This window comes from Podarcis gaigeae (genome assembly GCF_964106915.1).
Source record: "Podarcis gaigeae genome assembly, chromosome: 5".
NCBI lineage: Eukaryota > Metazoa > Chordata > Lepidosauria > Squamata > Lacertidae > Podarcis > Podarcis gaigeae.
In genome coordinates this window covers 32,433,147-32,459,710 of record NC_139681.1, presented here as the reverse complement: position 1 = coordinate 32,459,710, position 26,564 = coordinate 32,433,147, and the positions used below count along the sequence as shown (strand labels likewise).

Here is a 26,564-nt window from a genome sequence, read left to right as displayed (position 1 = left end):
TTTTTTAAAAAAACAACAATTTCTGATTTTAGGACCTTCCAAGCATATATGCTTTCATGAGATCTGAGTGGCAGAACAATCTAAAATGATTCATTTGCATTCCCGGTGAAGCTCACCTCCCTCCAGAGAGAGCTGGGTGTGAAATTTGATGGAAACAGCTCTAGTACTTGTTTCCCCCCCTTTCCTACATGCCCCCCATCCCTGCCGTGGTTCGTTTTCTCTCCCTTATTCCTCTGCTTTGTTCCAGGATATGCTCCTGTCACAGGCATGTGTCACCCTCTGCGCAGTTGCACCCTCAATCATGAAGATGGCTTCTCATCGGCATTCGTGGTCGCTCATGAGACTGGACATGTGTAAGTCATCTGGGCAGGTCTCTCACTGGTATCTCTGCAGTGGTTGATGCCTGGGTGCCCTTTGTTTCAGCTGCTCTTAAAAGTTTGCTGGCTTAATGAGAAATTTTAATGCCGTGCTCTGGGCAGAAACATCCCCCGCATCTTTTGATGTTGATTCTCCGACGAGTCTTTCGACCTTCCCTTTTTGGGTAAGGTTGTAGAAGTGCTCGTCATCCTGCAGCCTCGTTAGAGGACATTAGATAGCCTGGGCCTGGGCCAGCCAATTGCTGGCAAGGTAAGGGAAATGGTACACTCCTGATCCCCGGAGACCATTCAGTAGCTTCTAATGCCACTGACACTGATGGCTGATGACTCGGCTATGGAACCTGATAGGCCCTTGTGGAACTCATTCCTGTAAGGGTAATCACAGAGAGAACTCATGAGATGTCATCCACCATATGGTCAGAAGGTCTCTCTATGGACTTCTGCAAATTCTGGTCACAAGTGCAGTTCAGCGCATATATTTGGGCTATGGAAACATGGTGTTGAGTGAGGTGCTCCCATGTTGTTCTTTAATTTCTGTGACCTAGAAAGGTGTGGGTCACTTTGATGAGGGACACTGGCTCCCACCAGGTCTGTTTCTAGCCATGGGAGCAAGGGGAGGGGGTGAGTTGGAAGTGGTAAGTCGGAGCAGTTTTAACATAGTTAGGATTGCCTTAACGTCAGTTTTGTACATGTGACAAAAAACCAAATAGGAACTGAAGCAGTGGCGTTCAAACCTCTGCTGTTCCATTATTCACTGTTTCATATACCTTAGTGCTTGGGAACACCACTTACAGACTTTTTAAACAGGTTAGGTATGGAACACGACGGCCAAGGTAACCGATGTGCCGATGAAACCAGCATGGGAAGCATAATGGCGCCACTGGTGCAAGCTGCCTTCCACCGTTACCACTGGTCGCGATGCAGCAAGCAAGAGCTGAACCGATACATACAGTAGGTCTAAGCTGTTGTTGTTGTCATCGTCATGGACTCTTAAGCTATTCTGAAATTTTGTTTTTGTCTTCTATGGAGAGAATGAATGGGTGAGGAGGGATGCACACTGAATGAATAGATATTGATACCGTATTTTTCGCCCTATAGGACGCACTTTTTCCCCTCCAAAAATGAAGGGGAAATCTGTGTGCGTCCTATGGGGCGAATGCAGGCTTTCACTGAAGCGTGGAGAGCGAGAGGGGTCAGTGCGGACCAACCCCTCTCGCTCTCCAGGCTTCAGGAAGCTATCAGCAAGCATGGAGAGCCCGCGGGAGTTCCCGCGGGGCTCCCCATGCTGCGGATAGCAGCCTGCTGCCCGGCGCGCAGGGTGCCCTGAAGCAGAGCGCCCTGCACGCCGGGCAAACATCCGCAGCATGGGGAGCCCTGCGGGAGTTCCCGCAGGGCTCCCCACGCTGCGATAGCAGCCTGCCGCCCGGTGCGCGGCATGCCCTGAAGCAGAGCGCCCCGCGTGCTGGGCAGACATTGGCCAGCCTCACAAGCTCGGGGTACAGCAGGGAGGCGCAGCGCCACCATCCTGCTGTTCCCCGACCTGGTTTTTTGGGGGGGAAAGAAAGGAATTTTTCCCCCTTTATTCCCCCCCCCCCCAAAAAATTAGGTGCGTCCTATGGGACGGAGCGTCCTATGGGACGAAAAATACGGTAATTCCGTGTTGAATTAAAACAGTGAAATCCAATCTAGAATGCCCAGCTGTTTAGGAGAACAACGACCTGCGGGGGATCTGAAGAAAAATGCCAAAGTGGCAAGGAACCTAATAACTTTGAGCATGCTTTCTTTATTGTCTTGCATTGCAGTTCTTACGACTGCCTCTTGGACGACCCTTTTGAGCACAACTGGCCTAAGTTGCCAGAGCTGCCAGGAATCAATTACTCCATGGATGAGCAATGCCGCTTCGACTTTGGTGTGGGCTACAAAACATGCACAGCTGTGAGTATAGGAACCCTGTTGGTAGGGGGTCTGCTGCTACTTTCCCCGTCCTGCTCTTGTGTAAATGAAAGGGATGTCCCACATACCCGCTTTTGGGCTGCTGTGTGGCCCCTGGGAAGTTGGCCTTGGGTGAATAAAGGGTTAGGCCACCCCTGTGATAAATAAATCATAGTTCATGGTTTACCATGTTTTGCCCCAGCTTCACTTCTCCCCTAACAAGAGAAGAAGCAACACTCTGCAACCTCTGGCTTAGTAGCATCAGCCTCCAAACAAACCATGATTGGTAAGCCACGAACAAAACCTTGGATTCTCATTAAAAGTTGTTTGGACCTAAAACTAAGCCAGAGATGTTTGTTTGTTGCTCCTTCTGCTAGGAAGGAGTGAAGCAGGAGCAGTCTCTGCACTCACAGTAATGGTGTCAGCACAGCTGGTGCTGTTGAAAACTGTCCTGAAATCTAGCAGGGTGGCATAAAAATATTTGAAATAAAATAAAGGGTGTGTGTGTGTCTTAGACCCATGTAGGCTTGGATTCCTTCAAAAACGGAGAAAATCCAGCCTTTTTAATGTGGTTTTGAAAGTACTTTGACATGCATAATTTAGCAGGTGAAGCTTTTCCTTGTGTAAAAGAATAATGTGATGGGCGGGGGGAAACTTCACTTGCCTTAAATTCTGTATTTTCAGTAGGGGCAGTGCAAAAAGCAGCATCCTAACCTCAAGGTTTCCTCATTTAAATAGATGGTACTCTGGGTGTTATAATACAATAATACATGATCCTCATTAGATCATAAGCTGAAGTATTGGTGGGAACAAGCTACTTGCACTTCCTGTTGGATTAAATGTACAAAGTGAGTCCTTTCTTTGTCTGCATTGTATTTTCCTTCTTCACAGTTCAGAACCTTTGACCCATGCAAACAACTGTGGTGCAGCCATCCTGACAACCCCTACTTCTGTAAGACAAAGAAAGGACCTCCCTTAGATGGAACTGAGTGTGCATCAGGCAAGGTACCCATGCTGTTGAATCTGATATTGGATGGTTTCATCCTTGGCAGAAGGCTGGCGTGTTCCGCCCTTGCCCAAACCCTTTTGCACAATACATGCGGGCATCCAGACCATGCCTTGTTATAGGACTATGTAGGGACTGTGTGTATCTCTTTGGGCAGCAATACGCAGGCACCTTTTATTCGTCTAGAACATTAAAATGTTTTGTGTATGTCCACAACTTTGCCCAAAATTGACAGTGGTTGAAAACAACAACCAAGCCTGAGATGTCAGTAACATTCTGCACCTTGGAGAATAGCTTCCTAAGATTAGTACAAAAGTATCATATACTTGAGGGACGCAGGTGGCGCTGTGAGTTAAAGCCTCAGCGCCTAGGACTTGCCGATCGAAAGGTCGCGGTTCGAATCCCTGCGGCGGGGTGCGCTCCCGCTGCTCGGTCCCAGCGCCTGCCAACCTAGCAGTTCGAAAGCACCTCCGGGTGCAAGTAGATAAATAGGGACCGCTTACCAGCGGGAAGGTAAACGGCATTTCCGTGTGCGGCTCTGGCTCGCCAGATGCAGCTTTGTCACGCTGGCCACGTGACCCGGAAGTGTCTCCGGACAGCGCTGGCCCCTGGCCTCTTGAGTGAGATGGGCGCACAACCCCAGAGTCTGTCAAGACTGGCCCGTACGGGCAGGGGTACCTTTACCTTTATCATATACTTGAAGGGATGTGGGTGGCGCTGTGGTCTAAACCACAGAGGCTAGGGCTTGCCGATCGAAAGGTCAGCGGTTCAAATCCCCGCGATGGGGTGAGTGCCTGTTGTTTGGTCCCTGCTCCTGCCAACCTTGCAGTTCGAAAGCAGGTCAAAGCGCAAGTAGATAAATAGGTACCACTCTGGCGGGAAGGTAAACTCTGTGCGCTGCTCTGGTTTCGCCAGAAGCGGCTTAGTCATGCTGACCACATGACCCGGAAGCTGTACGCCGGCTCCCTCGGTCAGTAAAGCGAGATGAGCGCCACAACCCCAGAGTCGTTCGTGACTGGACTTAACTGTCAGGGGTCCTTTACCTTTACCTTTTTACCATGGACTTCTAGAAAAACAGGAATCTTTCACCTCTCCATCCTCCACTGTGAAAACCATTATGTTTGTACCTACATGCCGCTCATTTATTCCCACGTTAACTTAGCAGAAAAGTACTTCACTTCTGTTATGCTGATGTGGTTGTTTCCATGCAGACCGTGTTGCCGCTCTTTCTGTCATCTTTGCTCCCGAGAAAAAGACAGGCCAGAACACAGCAGCAAGACTTTTGTCAGGAGCTAGCTCCTGGAAGCACCAGCAACTGTTGTTGCTAGTTTATTTACAGGCTAAATTCTTGGTGCTGCCAAAGCCCTATCATGACCAGCTCAGAAATAATCTAGAGCAGGGGTAGCCAATGTTGTGCACTCCAGATATTGCTGGACTACCTTTCCCATAATCCCAGACTATTGGCCATACTGGCTGTGGGTGATGAGAGTTGCAGCCTCACAGTATCTGGAGGGCACCATGTTAGTTACTGCTGTCTCAGGGAATACTCCGCCCTCCGCAACACAAAGACTAGTTGAGATCTCTAAAAGAGATGATACTCTTGAGTCCACCAACATTGGGCATGAAGTTAAATGCCACCAGAAAGCAAACTTTTAACAGTGATGGCTCTTGGATCATGAAACTCCCTCCCCAGGAGAGCCCACCCAGACACGTCCCATTGCAGTAATTTGACACCTAGTGCGAAGAAGCATTTGTTCTACCTGCCCACCACATGTTTCTAAATCTGGTTCTGTTATCTTTCAGTGCTGTCAACTGCTGGCTTTAAAACGAGACTGTTAAAAATCAAGCTATTTTATAAGTTTCATGACTCTTGCTTTAATTCTGTTGTAAGCTGCTTTGAGCATCGTTTGGTGGAAAAGCAAACTCCTAAATTTAAATAAAGAATAAATGCATACGTCTAAGGGTACTGGAACTTGGTCCAGCGCCGACTGTTACATAGGTCTGCATTGCTCCACTTGGTAGCTTGTGTTTGCAAGGCTATGCTGGCCTTACTCTGGTGGTCTCCACAGTAGAGTACAATGGTTAGCTGTGCATCCTTAAATACTCAGAGCTGCACATCAGGAAATCCTCACTACCAGCAGCTCCCTGGTGTATGCCCACTGCATTTTTAGCAACAAGCATTGGGTGTTTGCGCTTTGTGTTCAAGTGCAGTCATGGAAAACAGGAGGTTCGTTCCATCCCTTCCCATTCCGGTCTTTTGAGCTGTTCCAGTGTAAATACTGCAAAGTTCTGATGTGGAAAAATCAAGGGCAAGGACAGGATCGCCGACCTCAGTGTGGTTTCAGATTGCAATCTGTGCCAGGGGATTAGCTTGGTGCTGCAGAGGTGACAGGCTTTTTTTCATGAATACACTGTGCCACCCAGGCCCCCTGAGACCTTTCTTTATTACTTTAAGGTTTCGTGACTTCACAGCCGTCACTGTCCGCCTGACCAATGAGAGTGGGAGAAACAGATTCCGAACCCTATTGTAAAGCCGGGTGCTTCCGTGGCTGTAGAACTGATCTCCTCACTAACACTGGACAGTAATGAAGAGGCAGGTGTTCAGGTAACCCCTGTTTCTTCTCCTGTTCCAGTGGTGTTTCAAGGGTCACTGCATCTGGAAGACTTCAGAACAACCGTACAGCCAGGATGGCAGCTGGAGTTCCTGGTCCAAATTTGGTTCCTGCTCCAGGACTTGTGGGGGTGGGGTACGCTCCCGCAGCAGGAACTGCAACAACCCACCGTAAGTTTGGCCCTTCCGCTAGGAGCATCATTTGGGGAAATCTCATCTGGCAGGGGACCGAAGGGGCCTCTCTTCCTTCTAATGCATCTGGGTCACTGAAAAACAAAAAAGGCAGGAGGAGAGTTTGTGGGAAATCGTAGCTGAAGGAACAGTAGAACAAATCATAAATGAATTGCAATAAAATAAAGCAGAAATTCATCTAGTAACAACTGAAACATGTGATCTGTATCCTTGAGCGATATTTCAGTTGCTGGGTTTACCATTTTATGCCAAAGATATGAGCTATCTCATATGCATGTTTCTATATTTAAAACTAAATGCATTGCTTAGTTGGACTGAGATTCTGGCAGTTTTCAGGGACTCCACTCTGTTTTACCAATCATCATCATCATCATCATCTATTATTTATATCCTGCCCATCTGGCTGGGTTTCCCCAGCTACTTTGGGTGGCTACCAACAGAATATTAAAAATAGAATCAGACATTAAAAACCTCCCTAAACAGGACTGCCTTCCAATGTCTTCTAAAAGTCTGATAGTTGTTTCTTTCCTTGACATCTGATGGGAGGGCGTTCCACAGGGTGGATGCCACCACTGAGAAGGCCCTCTGCCTGGTTCCCTGCAACCTCACTTCTCATAGCAAGGGAACTGCCAGAAGGCCCTCAGCTCAGGACCTCAGTGTCTGGGCTGAACGATGTGGGTGGAGACGCTCCCTTGGGTTTGCCCGAGCTTCTGATGCAAAAATTTTGGTTCAAAGAAAAGAAATTAGCTAAATTAGAAAGCATGGAAGTGAATGCAATTTCTCTTTAAGGTTTTTTGGGTGGTGAGAATGCAGGGCTCCCTAAACAGCAGCTTGCTTGTTTTCCAGCCCAGCCTACGGAGGGCGCCATTGCCCAGGTGCCACGTACGAGTACCAAGTCTGCAATACAGAAGAGTGCCGTGGTCCCTATGAGGATTTCCGTGCCCAGCAGTGCTCCAAGAGGAACTCTTATTACACCCACCAGAACTCCAAGCACACTTGGCTTCCCTATGAACACCATGATGGTAAGGCATTGAGACACTGCTGATCCACCCTGAATCGAGAGCTTACCGAACTGGCCTGACTTCATACGCTAGGAGAGAGATCGACTCACTCTTATCATCACTGTTGTTTCCACACTAGCTGAACATTTTAGATGTGATTCATGCGCAGGCGCCTCCGCGTTATGTGCTCCCTATCCTCCCAAGTGGCTGAGAGCAGCAGTTTGAAAGCTTCTGCTTTTAGTTGGCTACAGTTTACTGTGTAATTTGAACCTGGAACTGTGGTTATTGCAAACTATGGTTAGCTTCAGCAACCACAGTTTGATGTTGCCTCCCCCCCCCACCGCAATTTTCAAAGTCAAGTTTTTATTAAACTTCAGAATCTTAACATATATAATCGAGATTTCAAATTTGTTATACATTTCTCTTTAAACTTTGGCTTCCTGCCTTTCCCTCCATGCTGTTCTTAATCCCATCCCATTTACATACTGCATTTCACCTAAGACATTTTCTTCTATTTCATATATTATCAATCTTCTACCAATTCTCATATTTCAAATCCTGTTTGCAATTTCACCTGATTATAATATTCTTTCAGCTGTTCCAAAAACGGCTTCCATTCTTCCGTGAATAGTCCGTCATGTTGGTTTCTTATTTTTGCTGTTAGCAGCTCCACAGTTTGATGTTGGCTTTTGAAGTTAACCATAGTTGGGGATTTTCACCACCATCGGGCAATGCAGCGCATTTCATGGTTAAGGGAAAATTAACTCAAAAGCTTTTGGATTCTTCCTCTTGGCCAAGAGGCAATGGGCAGTATGTGGACCCAAGGCTTGTTCTTGCTTGTGCATGCTATGCTAAACAGTGATTCAGTGTGAGGTACTCTTTAAGCTGTCCCTTCTCCTGCTAACCTAGGAGTTCCAAAACACGTCAAAGTGCAAGTAGATAAATAGGTACCGCTCTAGCGGGAAGGTAAATGGCATTTCTGTGTGCTGCTCTGGCTCCCTCGGCCAATAAAGCAACTGGACCTAATGGTCAGGGGGTCCCTTTACCTTTTTACTCTTTAAGCCAAGGTCCTCCTATAAGTGTATCAAGAAAAGTCTTAAGTGTGGGCATTTTTAAAAATTTGTTTCAAAATGGAGGATATGAAATGCACCCCAAACCTGCTAAGCTCTTTCACAGGCTAAAATATGGTACACATGTGTTCTTTGACCTCCTGATTTGGATGCCCTACGGGAAAACATTTGGGATAGGGATGTTTGACCAGTACAGAGCAAGAAAGTTCGCATATGGTACTAGAGAATGTTGGGCTTCAAGAGGCACTTGAATCCCATTTGGATGGGTGGAAAAAAAGCTTTCCAGGAGCAGAAGGCAAGGTGGACTTCAACTTAAGAGTAGTTAATGTGGTGCTATGCAGATGGTGTTGAACTCCAGCTCACACCACCCCCCTCCAGCATTTTTTTTTGGGGGGAGGGGGGCTCACCATTGACAGTGGCAGCAGCAGATTTTATCTCCCTCCACTCCTCCCTGAAGCGAAGGGTGCTGTGTGTGTTTTGCCACTGTTGCAAGTGACAACGGCAGCAACTGCGTGTGTAGCCTGGGTGCCATTTTGCATCCTCCACAAGGTCTGGACCCAGCCTCATTCTGGTATGGGGGAAATGGTGGAGAATATCCAGAGAAAAATTCTGCAAATTCTCCATTTTCTAGGAGGGTGAGAAAAATAAAAAATAAATCTCTTCTGAGAACATTGGATCAGTCCTACAAAATACTGTTGTTTCACTTTTGTCTGAAATCCTCACACATAGTACCAAATGCCTCTGTGTGTTTGTTTTACTGCAGATGCCCAGAAGTGTGAGCTGATTTGCCAGTCTGAGGAAACTGGAGACGTGGTATTCATGAATCAAGTTGTTCATGATGGTACAAGGTGCAGCTATAGAGACCCATACAGTGTCTGTGTGAGGGGAGAGTGTGTGGTACGTAATTGAACTTGCTGGTTCATCTGTTTTCCTATACTTTTTGTGTCAAAAGAAAGAGCAGAGGACAGCTATTTATTGTTGGTTGAACCTTCACAGATTTTGGTAGATTTTTCTGGAATGGGATTGAACAGGGCTTTGCCAGATGTCCTGTAGTTTTCATATTTGTTTCCAAAGTAGCACATTTAGTGCACCAAAGCAAACTGCCCCCCCAAATACCCACCTTACAGCAATTTCAGCATCCTTTCAATTCTCCAGCTTCTAGGTGCCATTTTCCTTCTCCTTTGCCCATGTAATCCTGAGATTCATTTACCAACACAGCTTCGAATCTCGTCACTTGAGTTGACGCACATGATTTTGTCTTGAGTGTCTGTAATGTCATTGACAAACCACATGGGCAGTCATAACCCATAGGATAGTTTTATAACCAGAATCATACACAAATGAGACTGGGGACTTTGTGAGGTTGAGAAAAATGGAAAAGGGGGCAACGAGGAAAGCATCAAAACAAGGCAAATGTGTTTGCGACAAGTGCAGAAAACTCACCAAAAGTGATAGCTTTTTTTTTTTGATGCTCACAAAATAGGAAATATGAGTAATTTCAGCTCAGTCTTAGCTTAAAATTCCTTTCATGTTGCAATTTTGGTTTGAAGAGATATTAACAAGTCTTTGTTGTTTGGATCTTTAGCCAAATTTCCTCACTGTTATTTAGGTTGCATGGAAGGGAATATCCCCACCCTGGGTGTGTATTTGAATTTTGCACACACCCTTTTGCAATGCATTCATTTAGAGAGTAGTCCAGTGGATGTGTAGGGAGTTTGCTTCTAAGTACATGGGCATAGGATCTCATCCATCCTTCTTTATTCCTACAGCCTTGCAAAGCAGGCCTATGCCTTGCCATTTTGCAGACGGGGAAACAATCCACGAGAGATCGTACTTGCTTGAGGCCACCCAGCAAGTTCGTAACTGAGAAAGTGGGTTGAACTTTGCTCCCACAAACCCAGAACTCCTCACCAGACAACCGCACTGGCTTTTTGTGTGTTGCTGCTATTCATTCGCACCACACACAGGGCTGTAATTGTGGTGATTGCAATAAATCCTCTGGCTTACTATTTCAGTATTTATAGCATGCTGTTCAGTTGCCGAAGCTCAGCTTGCTAGATATAGAATAAAACACTGGACAATGCTGATTGCTTCCAGGATAATAGGAAGACTTTGGTTGACTGTGGTGTTGCAAGATCCAACGCAGTCTGAATACCATTACACCCACACACCCAACATTTTCTAAAAACACTTGGGATCATAACTTTGTTTTAATGATACTGGTGATACATAGACTCTATCTATCTAATCTGAAGCAAAACTCTATCTGTGTATATATTTTCTCTGTGTTTGTGCTTTTCTTCTACTTATGACAGCACGTTGGGTGCGACAAAGAAATCGGCTCCCTCAAACAGGACGACAAATGTGGTGTTTGTGGGGGTGACAATTCCCATTGCCGGACGGTGAAGGGGACTTTGGTCAAATCCCCAAAGCAGGCAGGTGAGAGTATGAAGACAAACGTCTCTCAAGGCGGGGGGGGGGGGGGGGAGGACCTAGAGTGCTTCTAAGACAGAGTGTCTTTTAAAATTTTCCTTACAAGCTATATAGGCTGCCATAATTAGCAGCAGCCCTTTCCCCACCTCTATTATTGGAGGGGGGAACTATTTATATTGGAGTTAATGTGAGCTGTATCTAGTGTGATAAACACTGGTGATGGAGTGTATCTGTATGACGACATGCAGAGTGTGCACCAATGAACACGCAGGGAATTTCTGGATGTTGCTTTCCCAGTAGCCATAGTCTCTGGGTGACTGAGGATATGAACTCATCCGAGGGATTCCATCCATTTGTATATATTGACCAGGCAATGCGCAGAACATCCTGTTTGTTCTCTAATTTTGTGTATATTCTCCAATGTCATTTGAAAGCTACACGGGTTGAAATTTCCTGTTTATGCTCTCCATCTGGGCATATTCTGGTGTGTGTGCATTTCTTATACACAAGTACAAATTCCCTTATTCAAAAAAATGATATAATTGGCTTCCTGTAATCAAGATCCGCAGAACTGGATTGGATTACTCAGTCCATTGGGGACATCTCCATTGACTTTCAATGTGGTTTTGTGCCGGAGGTGTCCCTAGGGTGCCAAACACATACTTAAATAAACATAGTTGTAGCAAAAGTCAAAAGAGAAAAATACTTGTGTGTGTTTTTCAAAGCCTGTTATTTCCTGCAGCTTCAGAGAGTCTAAAAGCGAATGTTTCGTGGAACTTATCTCTGACTGTAGCTCTACCCAATTTAAGAATGGTTTCTTTTCTTCACGATTTTCAGTGGGTGCTTTGAAAATGTTTGAGATTCCAGCCGGCGCCAGGCATGTGCAGATTGAAGAGATGGAGCCAGCAACCCATACAATTGGTAAGAACCGAAAATGGGTTTAGGTAGACAGGGTCGATTTTGCCTGACACTCTTTATACAAAGGTCTTTTTAACAGTTTAGTTCTCAAGAAGAGCTTGTTAAAGACATTTGCAGGGTTCAGTCCAGTCAGCATTAAATCACTTTAAAGCCTTGCTCATCTGAACAGGAGAAAACAAACTAAAGATGTTTAATTCTCTCAATGAAATAAGTGAGATTTTAAATTTTGGCTGGATCTCACTATCCTCCCCCCCCCAATCCCCAGCAAGCTGACTTTGGGTATTAGGCCACACATTGCTAACACCACATGTCAGATGCACATTAGTATTTATCAAGTTGTTTTTCCTCTTTCTTGTCCTGTGCTAGCTTCATTAATCATTGTGTGTGTGTGTGTGTAAATATAAACACACACATACATATACATACAGTGTTATATATATATATATATATATAATCTGTATACATATATATACACATACAGCTATATATATACTGTAAATAAGCATCACAGGCTTGGCTTGTGTATTTGTATATGTTGTGTACTCTGAGAAAAGGGCTACATGGGAGTATCTCCTAACAAACAATTCTTCACTGAACTCAAAATATTGAGGTGCAAAATTTTACAAAGTAAGCCTATTCCAGATCAATTGACATAATACCCACCATAAGATATAAGGGTTTTGAATGGCTGTTCCACAAATTACTACACGTGATAAGTGCTTAATATGGAGTAAACAGCAGGCTAGTCCATACCCTGGTCTGAAACTAAACTTAAACAGATTCCCCCATATTTATCTTTGTTTCTCTTGTCGCTCACCTTTCTTCTCTGTTTCCCTCTGTTCTTTCAGCATCATTACACAACTATTAAGCCCCTTATGAGCCCATCTGAACCTGACAGCTTTTGTAACACGTTGCAGCATCACAGTAGACATTTTAAATTGCATTCCACCAATGTGCTTAGTAACGTGATATCAAACCTTTATGATGATGATGATGATGATGCAAGGAAGTGTGGGTGGCAGGAATTGATCAATTGGTAGATAATGTGAAGCAGTGGTTTCCCTCCCTCTTGTGCGTCTGTCTGCAGCTCACGTCCTGCTGTCTGTAAAATCTGTGAGACTTCTGGTGGAATTGGCTGTGATCCTTTATTGCTGCTCACACAATGCTCCTCTATGCGCTGTACAAACTTGGAGAGGTCCAGACTAGAAGCCAAATCTCTCGTGCTCATAGGGGGAGAGGAAGGGGAAGAGAGAGTGTATTCCCGCCCCCTCTTTCTGTTTACAAGCTCTGTTAATTCAGAGGACGACTTGGAATGCCAGGCATGATTTAAGTGTGCCAGCTGATTACAAACCAGCCGAGCAAAATGAAAATGAACAATAAAGAAGACGGAGGGGAGATAGATTGGGGTTTTATTTTCTACCTTTGCCCAAGAAGAGAGGCAAATGTATTGCAGAAGGTCTAGCTTTAAAGAGTACTGTTTTTACATTGCAGCAAAATGTCCGTCATACTGATGGATGAGGAAGTGTGCAGAAGGAGAGCCTTTATATTGCAAGAGGTCTTGGCTTGTGTGTGGATGTTTTGCATGTCTGTATGTATGCATATGTGTTCAGCAGCAGGTTTTGCTTTCATTGCGTCAGTATCCCAAGGACAGCACTCCTCCTCCCTCCATAGGAGCAAACAGGAGAGTTGTAGAATCATAGAACCGTAGAGCCAGGGACACCACTGGAATGGGAACAAAGCTTGGTTCATGATCACCCCAGTTGCCTCCCTTTCTCTGCGCCCTGGGGCTTGTTTCTTGGTGCAGGGCGGAATCTTGGAAGACTTTTCAGCCCCTAGGCACTCAGCGTGATTTAGCAAATGGATCCAATTTTAAAAGTTATCTTAAACCATCTCAAAAAACGCCATCCGTGCCAAATTATTTTATTGATTAGTAAATTATATAGCCTGCTTTTCTCCAAATGGTTCCATAATAAAATTAAAACACAATATAGTAAAAACGTAAACATAAATCAAGTATGCACACTACAGGGGAACTTCATCCCCTTGGGAAGGGACAAAGTGCCGTGCTTCTTGCCCTGGAACAGAAAGAGAACCTACCCAACTGCCACTGACACAAAAACCCCCATACATACACTAAAAGGAAAAGAAAAGGCTTGAACACTCCTGATTGCCTAATGCCCAAATTCTGCTGCATGTAAAAGGACGTTGATGAGCGGAGATGACCCTGAGCACTACTTTCCCCCACAGCTGTTAAGAACCAAGCCTCTGGCAACATCATCCTTAATCCCAAGGGCAAAGATGCCAAGAGCAGCACTTTCCTGGAAATGGGCTTGGAATGGGAGTACGCCATTGAGAACGGCAAGGAAAGCTTGAAAACCAGCGGGCCCCTTCATGAAGCCATCAGCGTCCTGGTGAGTCCTGGAGAGAGCTAGATGCATGCATGTGTATGCTCAACAACACATGTGCAGTCTCTCCCCCCCTTTTCCTTTTGCCCTTTAAGCCTTTTGCTTAACTGCACCAGACAAAACTATTTCAATGCATAAACTAATTCAAGAGCACTTTGCACAACCAGTGTTGTTTGCAGAATCCATGGAAAAAATAGGAAAGTTGGCATTTTCCTCTTTTGCACATGAGAATGAGAGAGAGAGAGGCTAGGTTCAGGTTGAAACACAGCTGTCCTTTCCCCCTTCGCTTTCCATTCACTGGGCCACGCCTGTGCCTTTAAAAAAATTCTGCTGGAGTTTCAGAGGAAAAAAATAGCCCTATTGTATTTCCCCTCACGAAATTTAGCATCTTATAAAAAGACTTTAGTTTGGCTTTAGCCCTTGGGAGCCTGGATCTGGTGGACTCAGCAGAAAACTGAAGAACTGTGCGCACAACTATACATTTGTGAAGACTTGTGTAACAAGTGGAGAGAGGTCATTTCGTCTCTCATTACTCTTTCTTCCCTTTCTCTGCATCCTAGGTCATACCGCAAGAAGACGAATCCAAGAGTAGCTTGATGTACAAGTACATCATCCACGAAGATCTCCTTCCTGTCATTGGAAACAACAATGTCCTCCTGGAAGAAATGGACACCTATGAGTGGGCCCTTAAAAGCTGGTCTCAGTGTTCAAAAGCTTGTGGAGGAGGTATTTTCCCTGCATTTCTTGGTTTAAGTGCCTTGGATGCACTTCCAGTGTATGGAATGTTCCTTGCTTGCAGAGGTCTGGTTCATGTATCAATGTCTATCCCAGGACTGCATGCATGAACCGACTCTTGAAAAGCAGTGTTTTTGATGTGTTCACTCTATGGTACTTCATTCATCACTTTGGATTTGGTAGTCAGTCTTTCAAATAATGAACCTGCATGTGTGAAACTAGCTGTTAGCTGCTGTGTTTGGAAACCTTGAGAAAAATAAGAGTGCCTTCTTTGTTGCAAGCTTTTGACAGGTTTTATTTAGGTGTTTATTTCAACTGCTTAGTGTTAAACATGAATTCTTTAAAAATGAATGTCTATGCAAGTGGACATTCTGGTTCCAGTCTAGGAATGGCATGTTGCGTGTCACTTCAGGTAAAGCCCAAATCAGTCTGCTTTAAAAGGAGCAATATTTTTTGCATGCTGTTACTGGCGCTGCAGGGTAAATCAGGACATCCCCTGGTGCACATTTAAGTGCTCCCACCTCCTAAATCTTGGCATTAGTCATATGCTGGGATTGCTCCCTATAATTTCTCGATGTTACCAATACGAAGAAAGGAAAACCCTTGGCAATATTAATATTCTTGCGTTTTTGAGGCAAGTAAGCTGCTTTTAAGAGAGCGTGAATTCAAACTTTAGATGGGGGTCACATTTCTTCTCAGTGCCCCTTTTGAAAGGAAGTGAAATAATAAATATTGAGCAGATCAACACAAGCTTCTGTCTAGAGCATTTAAATACACAAAGCAGGTTTTGAAAAGCCAGGTCAGAACTTGCTGACTCAAGCCTGCCCTGCTAACATTGGAGTGGCATAAACTGCATTTCCATGGATATATCCTGGGAACAGCTGACAACGTCCACCCTACACACCCCAAGTTGTGTTGGTGACTAGGGTTTGATATCTGTGTTGTTCTTTACTGGGAAGGTGAGTAGCACATCAAAGCAGCTGCCTCGGTCCTCCCCTATCTATGTTTGTCTCAGCAGATATTATGCCAGAAATATTGCCCCACCCACGCCCACCCACTCACTCACTCACAGCAGTCACCCATGTGTGGAGCTGTTGGATTCTGACCTTGTTCACTTGTGCTTGAGTCCAGGCTGAGGGATCAGCTCTGCACCTTACAAGGAGGGATTGCGCTAGTAAAACTGGCTAGGCTAGAAATTTCCTGTGCAAGGCGGGGGTTACAGCCTGCATCTGTCCAAACAAATGGAAATACTTGAGAGAAGGTACTCCGATCTGTAGACCCTTGTATCATAGACAGGGTGTTTTACAAGTAATCACTGTGCTGCCTTTGGGTTTCCAAGCAATCACAGTAGGCTGCCTTTGGTGGGCCGTCCTACGAAGTGAAAGCCAAGCCTGAAAGACCGAAGCTGCCGATTACACCAAGACCCAGCGTCCGTTTTGTACTGCGTTTCCGATGCAGAGTGCTTCCTGCCCCTTTGCTTCCTCAGAGCAGTAAGGAGCTAATGGTGGCAGCAGCAGCTGTGTAGTATCCATTCATTCATTCATGTGGTGCAAAGATGTGAATGGGAAGTCACACACACAAATACTGTAGTATATTGAAGTCCGTTTTTCAATGGGCACGTTTTCTGTATGGCTGTGCTATCTGTGTAATATGGCTGTTCAGTGAAGTGCCCTACTATGCAAATGAGCAAGGTGTGAAAGCGGAAACAAAAATGGGGAGGGGAAGGGGGAGGATTTCAGCTGCCTCAATGAGCCTGTGTTAGCCAGAGACAGAGGCGGGAAAAGAGAGAAGTGATTTTATCAGGTGGCATTCATCCAAAAGTAGTTTCTTATGCCGCATGGAAGTGGCCTATCTGTCCCTGCTGGGCACTGTGACACCAGGATTCCAAATACCTCACTTGCACTATTTTTTAACGTATTTGTTGCATCATGACACTTTTTCAGTGTCTTTACTCTCAGGCTATCTCCATATATTGTCTGGACCTATTTCCCACTTATAGTTGACAAGAGTACAGTCATACCTCGGGTTACAGATGCTTCAGGTTGTGTTTTTTCGGGTTGCAGACCGCTGAAACCTGGAAGTACCAGAATGGGTTACTTCCGGGTTTCGGCGGTCGCGCATGCGCAGAAGTGCTAAAGCGCACTTTGTGGATGCGCAGAAGCGCCGAATTGCAACCTGTGCGTGTGCAGACGCACAAACGTGGGTTGCGAACGTGCATCCTGCACGGATCATGTTTGCAACCCGAGCGTCCACTGTAGAGTACATCAGGTGCCTTCAGGCCATTTTCTGGACCCCCCAAAGGCATTAGTGGCTGTCAGGAGGATGCCCACTTTGTGCCTTGAGCAACCTAGACTTGCTGACTCCTTCGTAGCTGTAGTTTTGATTCTGCTGTTTTGCAGGAATACAGTATACCAAGTATGGTTGCCGGAGGAAGAGCGATAACCGGATGGTGCCCCGGAACTTCTGCGATAACGGGAAGAAACCAAAACCCATCCGTAGGAGATGCAACATGCAGGAGTGCACGCAGCCTTTGTGAGTCATTTTTTCATTGTCTTAAAGGTCCAGGGGCCAATTCACACAACCATTTTTGATGTGCAGAACTCACCTCAATATTACCACGGTATTGTGGTCTTGTGAAATAGCCATATGTAATAAAATCTCAAGTAAGTGGAAAACCATTGAGATCGCTCTATTTATCCAGAATGCGGCAGCTAGACTGGTGACTGAGTGTGGTTGCCGAGACCATATAACACCGGTTCTGAAAGACCTACATTGGCTCCCAGTACATTTCTGAGCACAATTCAAAGTGTTGGTGCTGACCTTTAAAGCCCTAAACGGCCTCGGTCCAGTATACCTGAAGGAGCATCTCCACCCTCATTGTTCTGCCCAGAAACTGAGGTCCACCTCCGAGGGCCTGCTGGTGGTTCCCTTGCTGTGAGAAGTGAGGTTGCAGGGAACCAGGCAGAGGGCCTTCTCGGTGGTGGCACCCACCCTGTGGAACGCCCTCCCATCAGATGTCAAGGAAATAAACAACTATCTGAGTTTTAGAAGACATCTGAAGGCAGCCCTGTTTAGGGAAGTTTTTTTTATTCTGTTTTTAATCTGTTGGGATCCGCCCAGAGTTGCTAGGGAAACCCAGCCGGATGGGCGGGGTATAAATAAGAAATAATTATTAAATTGTTATTATTATGAACATTGAAAGAAAAAGCCACCATGTGGCTATCACTGCATAACAGTCGTGTGAAATCCACTCTGGTGTTCTTGCTTTTGACAGATGCTTATTCTGTGGTTATTTGGCAATGTTTTTTTGGTTAAGATCATACTATTGTAGTGGCGAGAACTTAAGAAGTTCCCTGCAGGATCAGAGCAACTATGTAGTTCAGTCTTTGATTTTGATCTGTGCAGAGCCAGACACCCATAATCTGAAATCTCAACAGCCTTCATATTTTCAACCTAGGTGGCCTAGGTCTCACTGAGATGGTAAATATGCATCTGGGCTAACTACCCTCATCCCTGCCTATAGAAAACTTACATGTCAAGGTTGGAAGCTAGGCTATATTCCTCCCTACCCTTGATATCTTGGTTTTTTTCTGCCAAGGGAATTTGTTTTGTGAGCTTGTTCCTGCAGGCTGAAGTGGCCCAGCCCAGATTTATCCTGTTCAGTGGGAACCGAGCTGACGAGTCTTTCTGTTAAGAGTGTCTGGTTTTGCTATTCTCTTTTCAGCTGGGGGGCAGAGGAGTGGGGGGCCTGCAGCAAGTCCTGCGGCAAGCTGGGAGTCCAGGTCAGAGTGGTGCAGTGCACCCAGCACCTACACAACGGCACAAACAGGACCGTGCACACAAAGTACTGCACAGGAGACAAGCCAGACGCACGCCGGCCCTGCAGTCGCATCCCGTGCCCTGCCCAGTGGAGGACAGGTGCCTGGTCTCAGGTAAGGGGCCGCCGCCACTTGGCTACTATGCCGCAGCCAGCATTTCGGTGCCCTAAGCAAAACAAGGAAAATATCGACACTTTGCACCTCTGCAGTGCACCACAGAGCACCTTGATTTGACTAGCAGCCCTATGATGTGTCAGAGCACAGTGGGACTTTTTGGGGAAGGAACCTTAGGCAGCTGCCTAATGCCAAGGCAGAACAGTTTTCCATCTAGCTTGACATTGTCTGTACTGATGAACAGCTGCTCTCCAGGGTTTTGGACAGGAGTCTTCTAGTTTTTCCTGGATCCTACTGCATGCAGAGCATATGTTCTACCAGAAGGCCACTGCCCTACCTTAATCCACAGTCTCATATTCCCTTTGCTCGGTGACAGTAAGCTTAGGAGCCAGAATTCCCAATGATGATGCTTGTTGCTAGGAGTTATTCTTTTAAAGATACCAGTAGACACCTGTCCTTCCTTTGACTTCAGCCCTCTCCTTAACAGAACCTGTCTTACTGGGTTTGCTGTTAAGGAAGAGCCTAGCCAAATAGCTCAGACTACATGGCAATATTATTTTTCTTATTTGGCTGGATTTGAGAACCCTTAGCTGTGCCAGGAGGATGCTTCTGAAAGAAAGAAAAAAGAAAAGAAAAGCGAGCACAGAGCAGTGCCACTGGTATTACTGGGTGAGGAAAAACATGGCTTGAGAATGGTGTCGGAGCAATTACATTTGCTGCAAGCAAACAAATGATATGGGGTCATGATGCAGCTTTTTAGACACTTTTGAGCTGCCTGGGAGATCTTCTCAGAATCCTGAACATCCTAGACCTTGCAGCTACAGAGAAGTTCAAAAATATCTCTGGCAAAAACTGATAAAGGATGTAATTACTGAAGTTTTCCCATTCTTTTTAATGCTTTTCTAAATCTGTATATCAAGACACAAACTGGCGTTCTTTTGAGGGGGTCCTTTTCTTTCTTTCTTTCTTTCTTTCTTTCTTTCTTTCTTTCTTTCTTTCTTTCTTTCTTTAACAGTTTGGGAGCAGCCAAGTGAAGGTAGATGGATTAAGTGAAGTGTTGTAGAATGTAAAATATTGACATTCTCTCTTTCCCTCAAGGTTGAGGGGATAAGTTACACTGCAGTCAAAAGAATCATTTTATTTGTATTTCTCAAACGCATACCAGTCCTCATCCAGAACCTCCGACGGCAGCTTTGAGAGTCAGCCACTTGTTGGAGGGGAGAGGACATTATGTGTTTGCAGTCGACCCAATGCGGTGACTGAAATCACATTTGTTTTGGGTGTATGAATCCTGACAGAGGAACCACCTGCCCTGCTCCAGTGACATGTAGTTCCTGCAGATCCTCCTTGCTAGCTCAGCCCTCTTTTCATCAGGGTGTAACAGGGGAGTGCATTGAAATTGCTCCAGCCCTTCATTTCCCCTTAGCCTTGATAGATGGGTTTTCCAGTGTGGTGTAGTGGTTAAGAGCAGTGGACTCATAATCTGGTGAACCAGGTTCGACTCCCTGCTCCTCCACAGGCAACTGCTGGGTGACCTTGGGCCAGTCACACTTCTCTTAGCCTCCCTCACCTCACAGAGTGTTTGTTGTGGGGGAGGAAGGGAAAGGAGATTGTTAGCCGCTTTGAGACTCCTTCGGGTAGTGATAAAGTGGGATATCAAACTCTTCTTCTTCCTTCTTCTTCTTCCTCCTCTGTGGCAGTGCTCTGTCAGCTGCGGAGAAGGCATCCAGCAGCGCCAGGTGGTCTGCAAGTCCAACGACAACAACCTCGGCCAGTGCGAGAGCGAGAAGCCAGAGACCATCCAGGTTTGCAAAATGGCAGCATGCCCAGGTAAGAGAAGAGCTGCAGTTGCAGAAGGAACAAAATAAAAAAATGCATGCAAAGTGGATGAAATAGATGCAGCATTAAAACACACACACACAATCGAAACATGCTGATGCCCATGGGTGTGTGGCATTGTGCTTGTTTACACCTAGGGGTTGGGTCATTTGGTTGTTGTTGTTGTTGTTTATTTAATTTCTATACCACCTTTCATCCCAAGATCACAGGGTGGTTTGTACCATATATTGTACATATGTGTAGAATCCTAAGGAGCCATGACACCTAATGACCCCCCCTCCAAGGTACTCTGGCATCCTGTTAGTCTCTAGAATGCTGGAGTGCACTTTATTTTCTTCACACCATTTGAATCCATTATTATAGGAAAGTCTCTGGTGTCCCACCTGCCCCGGAAAAACAAAACAAAAACTTGACTCGCTGTTGTGATCTAGATACTTTGACCCGCCTTCCTTTTTGTTCCCCCAGGAAACCTACCAAGCATCACAACAAACTCAGGCACCAGCGATCATGTGACTCCCAAGGTCCAATGGGTGCCTCAGGAGAGTGCCAAAAATCCTGTTACCAAGATATCATCAAGTAAGTGCCCACCTACTTCTGAGTTCCACAGTTTGGATCATCACCTGTTCCCCTCTCGGTTTCTTTAAAAAAAAAATAAAAAAATTCAGACACTACTCAGAAAAGATGGGTTTTGTAGAATATTATAACAGTTGTTGAGGCTTTGCCAGGTTGTACAGGTCAAACAGCTGACTTCCCGTGACTTTAATGGGTGGGAAGTTGGTGTAGGGGCGTAATCCAAGGAGAAGAAACCTTCCTTTGCCTGGAATGCTTCTTGGGCGGCTGCTGTGTGCTTGAGAACGGGAAGCCGCCATCTGGGACCTCCCCTTACCCTTGGGGAACTGAGAAGAATGAAAACTTTAGATGTTCTCTGTCCAGTTCTGCAAGTGAGTAAATACACTAATTCTGAAGTCAGAGGTCAGAGGTGAGGAACCTCAGTCCTGGAGGCCAGGTGTCTCCCCACCACTGCCACCAAGACTCTCCTCCTAGCCTTTGGGACTCTCCCCAGGCCGTAAACCCTCCCTGGCCTTGTTCCACAACCTCTAGAGTATTTTTGTCTTGCTGGAATGTGGCCTTGAAGTCTGATGACTCTTGCTTGTTTGCATTGGATGGGTGAGTATGTAGAAACTAGCCTATGGCACAGAGGTAAAGAGTACCTTCATTGTCTATGCACTCTGGCCTCTGGCCTCACCCACCTCTGGCCCCTGGAAAGCTGCCCATTAGGGAATGTGGCCCTTGGGCTCCAGATAGGTTTTCCACCCCTGCCATGGGCCATTACATGGAAGTCGACGCATCCCAATTCAGACTTCTGTTGTACTCTGTAGATCAGGTCTACTCAACTGGGGGCCCACCAAGCTGAGTGCAGCCCACCTGCCAGGTTTCTGGACCAGCTCCAGCTGGAAGCATATTTATTGAGTTCTCAGTGGGCCACCATGCCACAGCTTGGTTCTCATGTTGTGCAGGCCTGCTATAACATCACATATGGTGAAACATAAATAATTTGCAGAAAAGGTTAACTACAAGTGGATTTGCTGTTGTTGCTTCCAGTGTAACTATATAGCCTAAGCTGAGAGCGCTTATAATTATAAGCAATCACTGGGAGGAAGAGGCCAACCTTATTTAGCTTAGAGAGCCAGTAGAATCTTCTGCACCTTAAAATACACCAAATAAAGTGGAAAGGCTTCCCTTTATATGGATCCCTAGATTCATGATCCCACTTCAGAATTAATTTTGGATTAATGCTCATCCGAGAGCCTTACAGTGCAAGCTCAACTCAGAAGCAGGTCCCATTGAGTTTATTGGGGCTTACTCAGGTAAGTAATTGCAGACCCTTGAGATCATTGTTTGAAAATGAATCACTGCCCTCTAGCGTTCATCTGCAGGTGTTTCTCGCTAGTGTTGACTCTCTGGGATGTTTATACAAATTCCTGTGTAGGTGCTTCTGTCTGCCTGTTTGTTTGTCTGACTGTTTCTCTTTCAGCTGTCTGTACACTTGCATCTCACTGACTTTTACGTTCCTCTCTTTGTCTTCTCCTCTTAGGCTCCCCAGCTGACATTCTGCAGTTGCTGACATATCCATAGGCCTAATGGCGTTTGGGTACATGCTTTTCTGCAACTTGATTCCTGTAAAGAGTAAATAATACAGTGGTTGTCTCTATATATGTATCATCTTGAATCTTCAGACACACCCCACCACTTATGGTTGTTTCCCCCCCAAGTCCCCTCCCCTCAGCACTGTTTCTCTTTAGAAATATGGTTTGAGTCTTGTAGTTCTTTAGTCTTTGTATCATAGGGGCTGGGATTATCCCATAGAAGGAAAGGTAGTGTGACACACCCACAATCCCAAATTTCTAACTCTGAATCGAAACCACCATATGCAACCAGGATCATAATATGGATGGAACCCACCCCTCCTGCATCGTTGACACTCGCCTGAGGTTGCGATTGCCCCACAACTCTACTGGGGTCTGTGATTCTTTCTCCTCCTTCTTTTTTGTCTATTCCTATTTCTGTTTCTCTCTTTGCTTGATTCCGCTTCTGGTATCACTGCTATGTATTGTTTGTGTAACTGATATGGAGCATTCCTTCTATGGCACGGGGTGGGGTGGGGAAGCCCGTGGCTGTCCATAAGTTGAACTCCCAAACCCAATGAGACCCACCCAGCATGGCCCACTCTTCATGGATGATGGGAGTTGGAGCCCAGGCACATCTGGGCAGCCACAGATGCTATTCTATGGCTAGAAGAGTGTTGTAGCCTAGGTTGACATGGCTTAACCACACACATGAGCCTTTTGAGATAATAGTCTTAGACTGCATTGTAGCACTGTTCTCTTGTGTGCGGTCGTCTGAAGTCACGGTCACTTTCACGCCAACTTTCCGTAATTTCCCTTCGTTGCAGAGGAGCCGTGCCTTGGAGACAAGTCCATATTCTGCCAGATGGAAGTCCTGGCTCGCTACTGCTCCATCCCTGGCTATAACAAGCTCTGCTGCGAATCCTGCGGCAAAAAAGTCCCCACCAGCCAGCCTCCCGCCGTTGACCAAGGAGCTTCTGAGACTGGCACCCGCGGAGGCGCTGCCCTTCCTGGCCCTCTCCCACAACTGTCTCCCCATCCCACTGCCACGAGCCAACTGCGGAGGATGAAGGGCACTTCTCCGAAAGAGACAGAGGCATCCCGTGGCCTCCTGGCTACTCTCGCCGGCTCCACGGCCATTGGCACCTGCCAGGTTAACGCTGCTTCACAGCCTCAGGGCAGCCCAGACAATAGCACTTCGAAAGTGGGCATGCCAATTCTACTACCTCCTCCTCTTCCTCCTCCTCCTCTTCGGCAGGCTCCAGCAGGGTGGGACCCTGAGGAGCATCGGAGCAGCTCTCTGTCCCAATGGCTCCCTGCCGCCTTGGACAAGCCTTCCGTTGTTTCGCAGAAAGGAGGCCCATCTCCTCCTCAAGATGGAGGTGGGTGGAGAAAGGACAGTGTGGGGCCCAAACAGTCAGCTGCCACTCTCAGGACCTCCTCCCCTGTTGTGACATGAGTGGGGGTGGTGCTTTCTTTCCCCCCCAGAAACCCCTCTCTTATTTTTTTGGCGGGGTTTCATTACGTCTCTCTACACCGTTTACATGCAGAGGAGTGGAGCGGCAAAGCCACCATGATGTTGTTGTTTTATCTGGGGCCCTTTTGCAAAATGGAAGGCGTAACCATTGCCAACGCAACCACGTTTGTTTTAGCAATGGCGGTGATTTCGCCGTTGTTCGGTGCCACTTTTTAGAAATATATATGTATATATATATATTTAAGAAAAAACCAGTGAAGGAAACAAATTGAAACTGCTGAGGTTGGACACACACACACACACACACACACACACAGTGGTTCCGTAGCCCAGGTTAGGTCGCCTCTGAGGGCTTTTCCGTCAAGGTTGCTAACAAGTTTCTCAATCAATTTCTCAGTCAATAAGGCAAGAAAGAGCCAAGCCAGCTCAAGGACCTTGTTTCCCCTCCTCAGTTTCCACTCATTGCTGCTGCTATCCCAGCCATCCGATGGAGCCTTGAAATGGTGCTGCAAGGGACATGGTTTTAGTCTGAGTTACTGTGGACAGCGAGCCTGACACGTCTCCATAACAGCACGCTATGCGGACTGAAATTGTGTCAGGAGAGAGGAGGAGACCTGGGGTGCTTCCAGGTGGAGGGCTTAATACTGCAAACGGGTCTTACAGGTAGCGCAAACGGGTTGTTGGCAACAGGTTATTGTTGTTGTTTTCTACCTTGGCAAGGGCAAATCTAGATTAAAAGTGGTGGTGGGGAGAGAAATGCAGGCTGGCTTTTTTGTTGTTGATGATGATGGCACCGTGTAGATGCTGCAAAAACCTTGCATGCACGAGGGGCACCAATCCCGGGATAGTGTGTGTGGTTTGGACTAATGGGCTCCTGAGCCAGCAGGCCAGCTGCCTCCTTGCAATGCTGAGCTGGTGTGCTGAGAGTCCTGGGATGGGGGTGTTGAAACACCCCCTCCCCAGCTCACTTGGAGTGTCCCTTGAACAGGGTATGAGCAATGAACACCTTGTCTTTAAAAACCATTTTTATGACCTTTTTGTTCACCATGGCAGTGACAATTCTCAGTCAAAAGCAGGGAGAATATGAGAACATGAGGATTGCCTTGCTAACTGGGTCCAATGTCCATTTGTTCCAGCACTTTGCTTGTTCCAGTGGCCAGCTAGACACCCGCAAGCAATTCATGATTGCTTTTCAGCCATTATTTGTCTGCCCCCAGCAGTCATCAGTGGTATGCTGCCCTCAGAATGAGTAGATTTTCAGAGCAAACCAGGGAACCAGATACCCAAGCGTGTTACCAAATGCTTTGTGTTTTAAAACAATGTTATTACTGCAAGGATGTTGTGGGCTTCCTGGTTCTCTCTCCCCACACCTCCCTCTCTCTCTCTTCTCCCTCTGAAAAGCCACTTTTGTTCCTCACAATGCAGTTTATGTCACTTCTGAGTTTGAAGATGTCCTCTTGCATTGGCAGGTTGCTGTTCTGGAACTCTGCTTGTGATGTGAGGTGACACCAGTTTTAATAAAATATGCCCACCACAGGAATTCTGAATAAGTTAGGTAACAGGTGCATTTTTAAAAACAACAACTCTGGAGTGACTTTTACCCAAGAACAACAACATGAGCTGCAATAGGCAGCTTTGAAACTGTCTGATACGAGCTGTGTTTTGCCAACGGTGGATGCTAAATAAGATCGAGCTGATGTAAGGTTATGCAAATAATTGAATTGCCTTTTGGGGAGAAAGGCTGGTTTAATATTAAATGGACACCCCATTCCACCCCACACAACACACTTGAGTCTCTCTTTTCTGGGATTTTGGTTTGGTGGTGGTGGGTTGTTTTTTTTATTATTATTTTGGTTTGCTGGTGGGGTTTTTTTTTTGGCTACCCCTTTTCTTTTCTTTTTAATCGTGTTTGCACCATGTTATCTGTCCTTTCTAGAACCTTGCAAATGCCACAAGCGTAGTCTCAGGGATCAGGACAGTTTTGGATGGTGCCCACTGAACCGCATTGATCACTCGTGCTGCTTTTTGTGTCTGGGAGATGTTTCCTATGTCTGAAAAGACAAAAGTCCTATCATTTTAGTATCCAGACAAAAACACATCAGGCCATGGCAAAAAGAGATGAAGGAAAGCAGGGCAAATATCTGGAAAGTATAGGGGACAGATTCAGCAGCCGCATGTTTGCATTTGCAGAAAGAGACTTGCATGTTTTGAAGTTCATTGTTTATAAAAAAAAAACACACCCTCAAATTATACTTTCCACGTTGCATGTTTTCATGGGACTGTGCAGAAATGGCTATTGTGAGAAACATATGTATACAGTGTTTGAGGCACTGCTAGCTTCCCTCCTTGCTCCAGACACTGATCTACTCATAGGATTTGTGTAGCTCTACTTGGAAATCTTCCACCGAGAGACGTGTTGGAAGGGTGCTCAGCTGTCCAGTCTGTTGAGCAACTTAAATTTCTTCAGTTGAATTCAAGGAAATATAAAAGTGTTGATCAAATGCAAGGGG

At 46.0% G+C, this 26,564-nt stretch overlaps 1 protein-coding gene across 6 annotated transcripts in view; it reads left to right on the top strand.

Moving 5' to 3' along the window:
• ADAMTS14 (ADAM metallopeptidase with thrombospondin type 1 motif 14) overlaps positions 1 to 25,836 on the top strand; it is a 71,502-nt gene extending 45,666 nt beyond the window's left edge. For 3 of the 6 annotated variants that reach the window (XM_083740678.1, XM_083740679.1, XM_083740680.1), the window contains 16 exons: positions 248 to 353; positions 1,185 to 1,328; positions 2,180 to 2,312; positions 3,201 to 3,314; positions 5,949 to 6,097; positions 6,965 to 7,140; positions 8,953 to 9,086; positions 10,505 to 10,628; positions 11,460 to 11,543; positions 13,788 to 13,951; positions 14,506 to 14,671; positions 17,080 to 17,212; positions 18,405 to 18,612; positions 20,313 to 20,442; positions 20,917 to 21,027; positions 23,405 to 25,836. In XM_083740678.1, coding sequence (XP_083596804.1) covers positions 248 to 353; positions 1,185 to 1,328; positions 2,180 to 2,312; positions 3,201 to 3,314; positions 5,949 to 6,097; positions 6,965 to 7,140; positions 8,953 to 9,086; positions 10,505 to 10,628; positions 11,460 to 11,543; positions 13,788 to 13,951; positions 14,506 to 14,671; positions 17,080 to 17,212; positions 18,405 to 18,612; positions 20,313 to 20,442; positions 20,917 to 21,027; positions 23,405 to 24,036 — 2,708 coding nt within the window. In that variant the 3' untranslated portion in view covers positions 24,037 to 25,836. Of the gene's footprint in view, positions 1 to 247; positions 354 to 1,184; positions 1,329 to 2,179; positions 2,313 to 3,200; positions 3,315 to 5,948; positions 6,098 to 6,964; positions 7,141 to 8,952; positions 9,087 to 10,504; positions 10,629 to 11,459; positions 11,544 to 13,787; positions 13,952 to 14,505; positions 14,672 to 17,079; positions 17,213 to 18,404; positions 18,613 to 20,312; positions 20,443 to 20,916; positions 21,028 to 22,546; positions 22,639 to 23,404 lie in introns of all 6 variants that reach the window. The other 3 variants (XM_083740681.1, XM_083740682.1, XR_014564824.1) reach the window with 2 other exon arrangements.
• Positions 25,837 to 26,564: the final 728 nt, after the last annotated feature.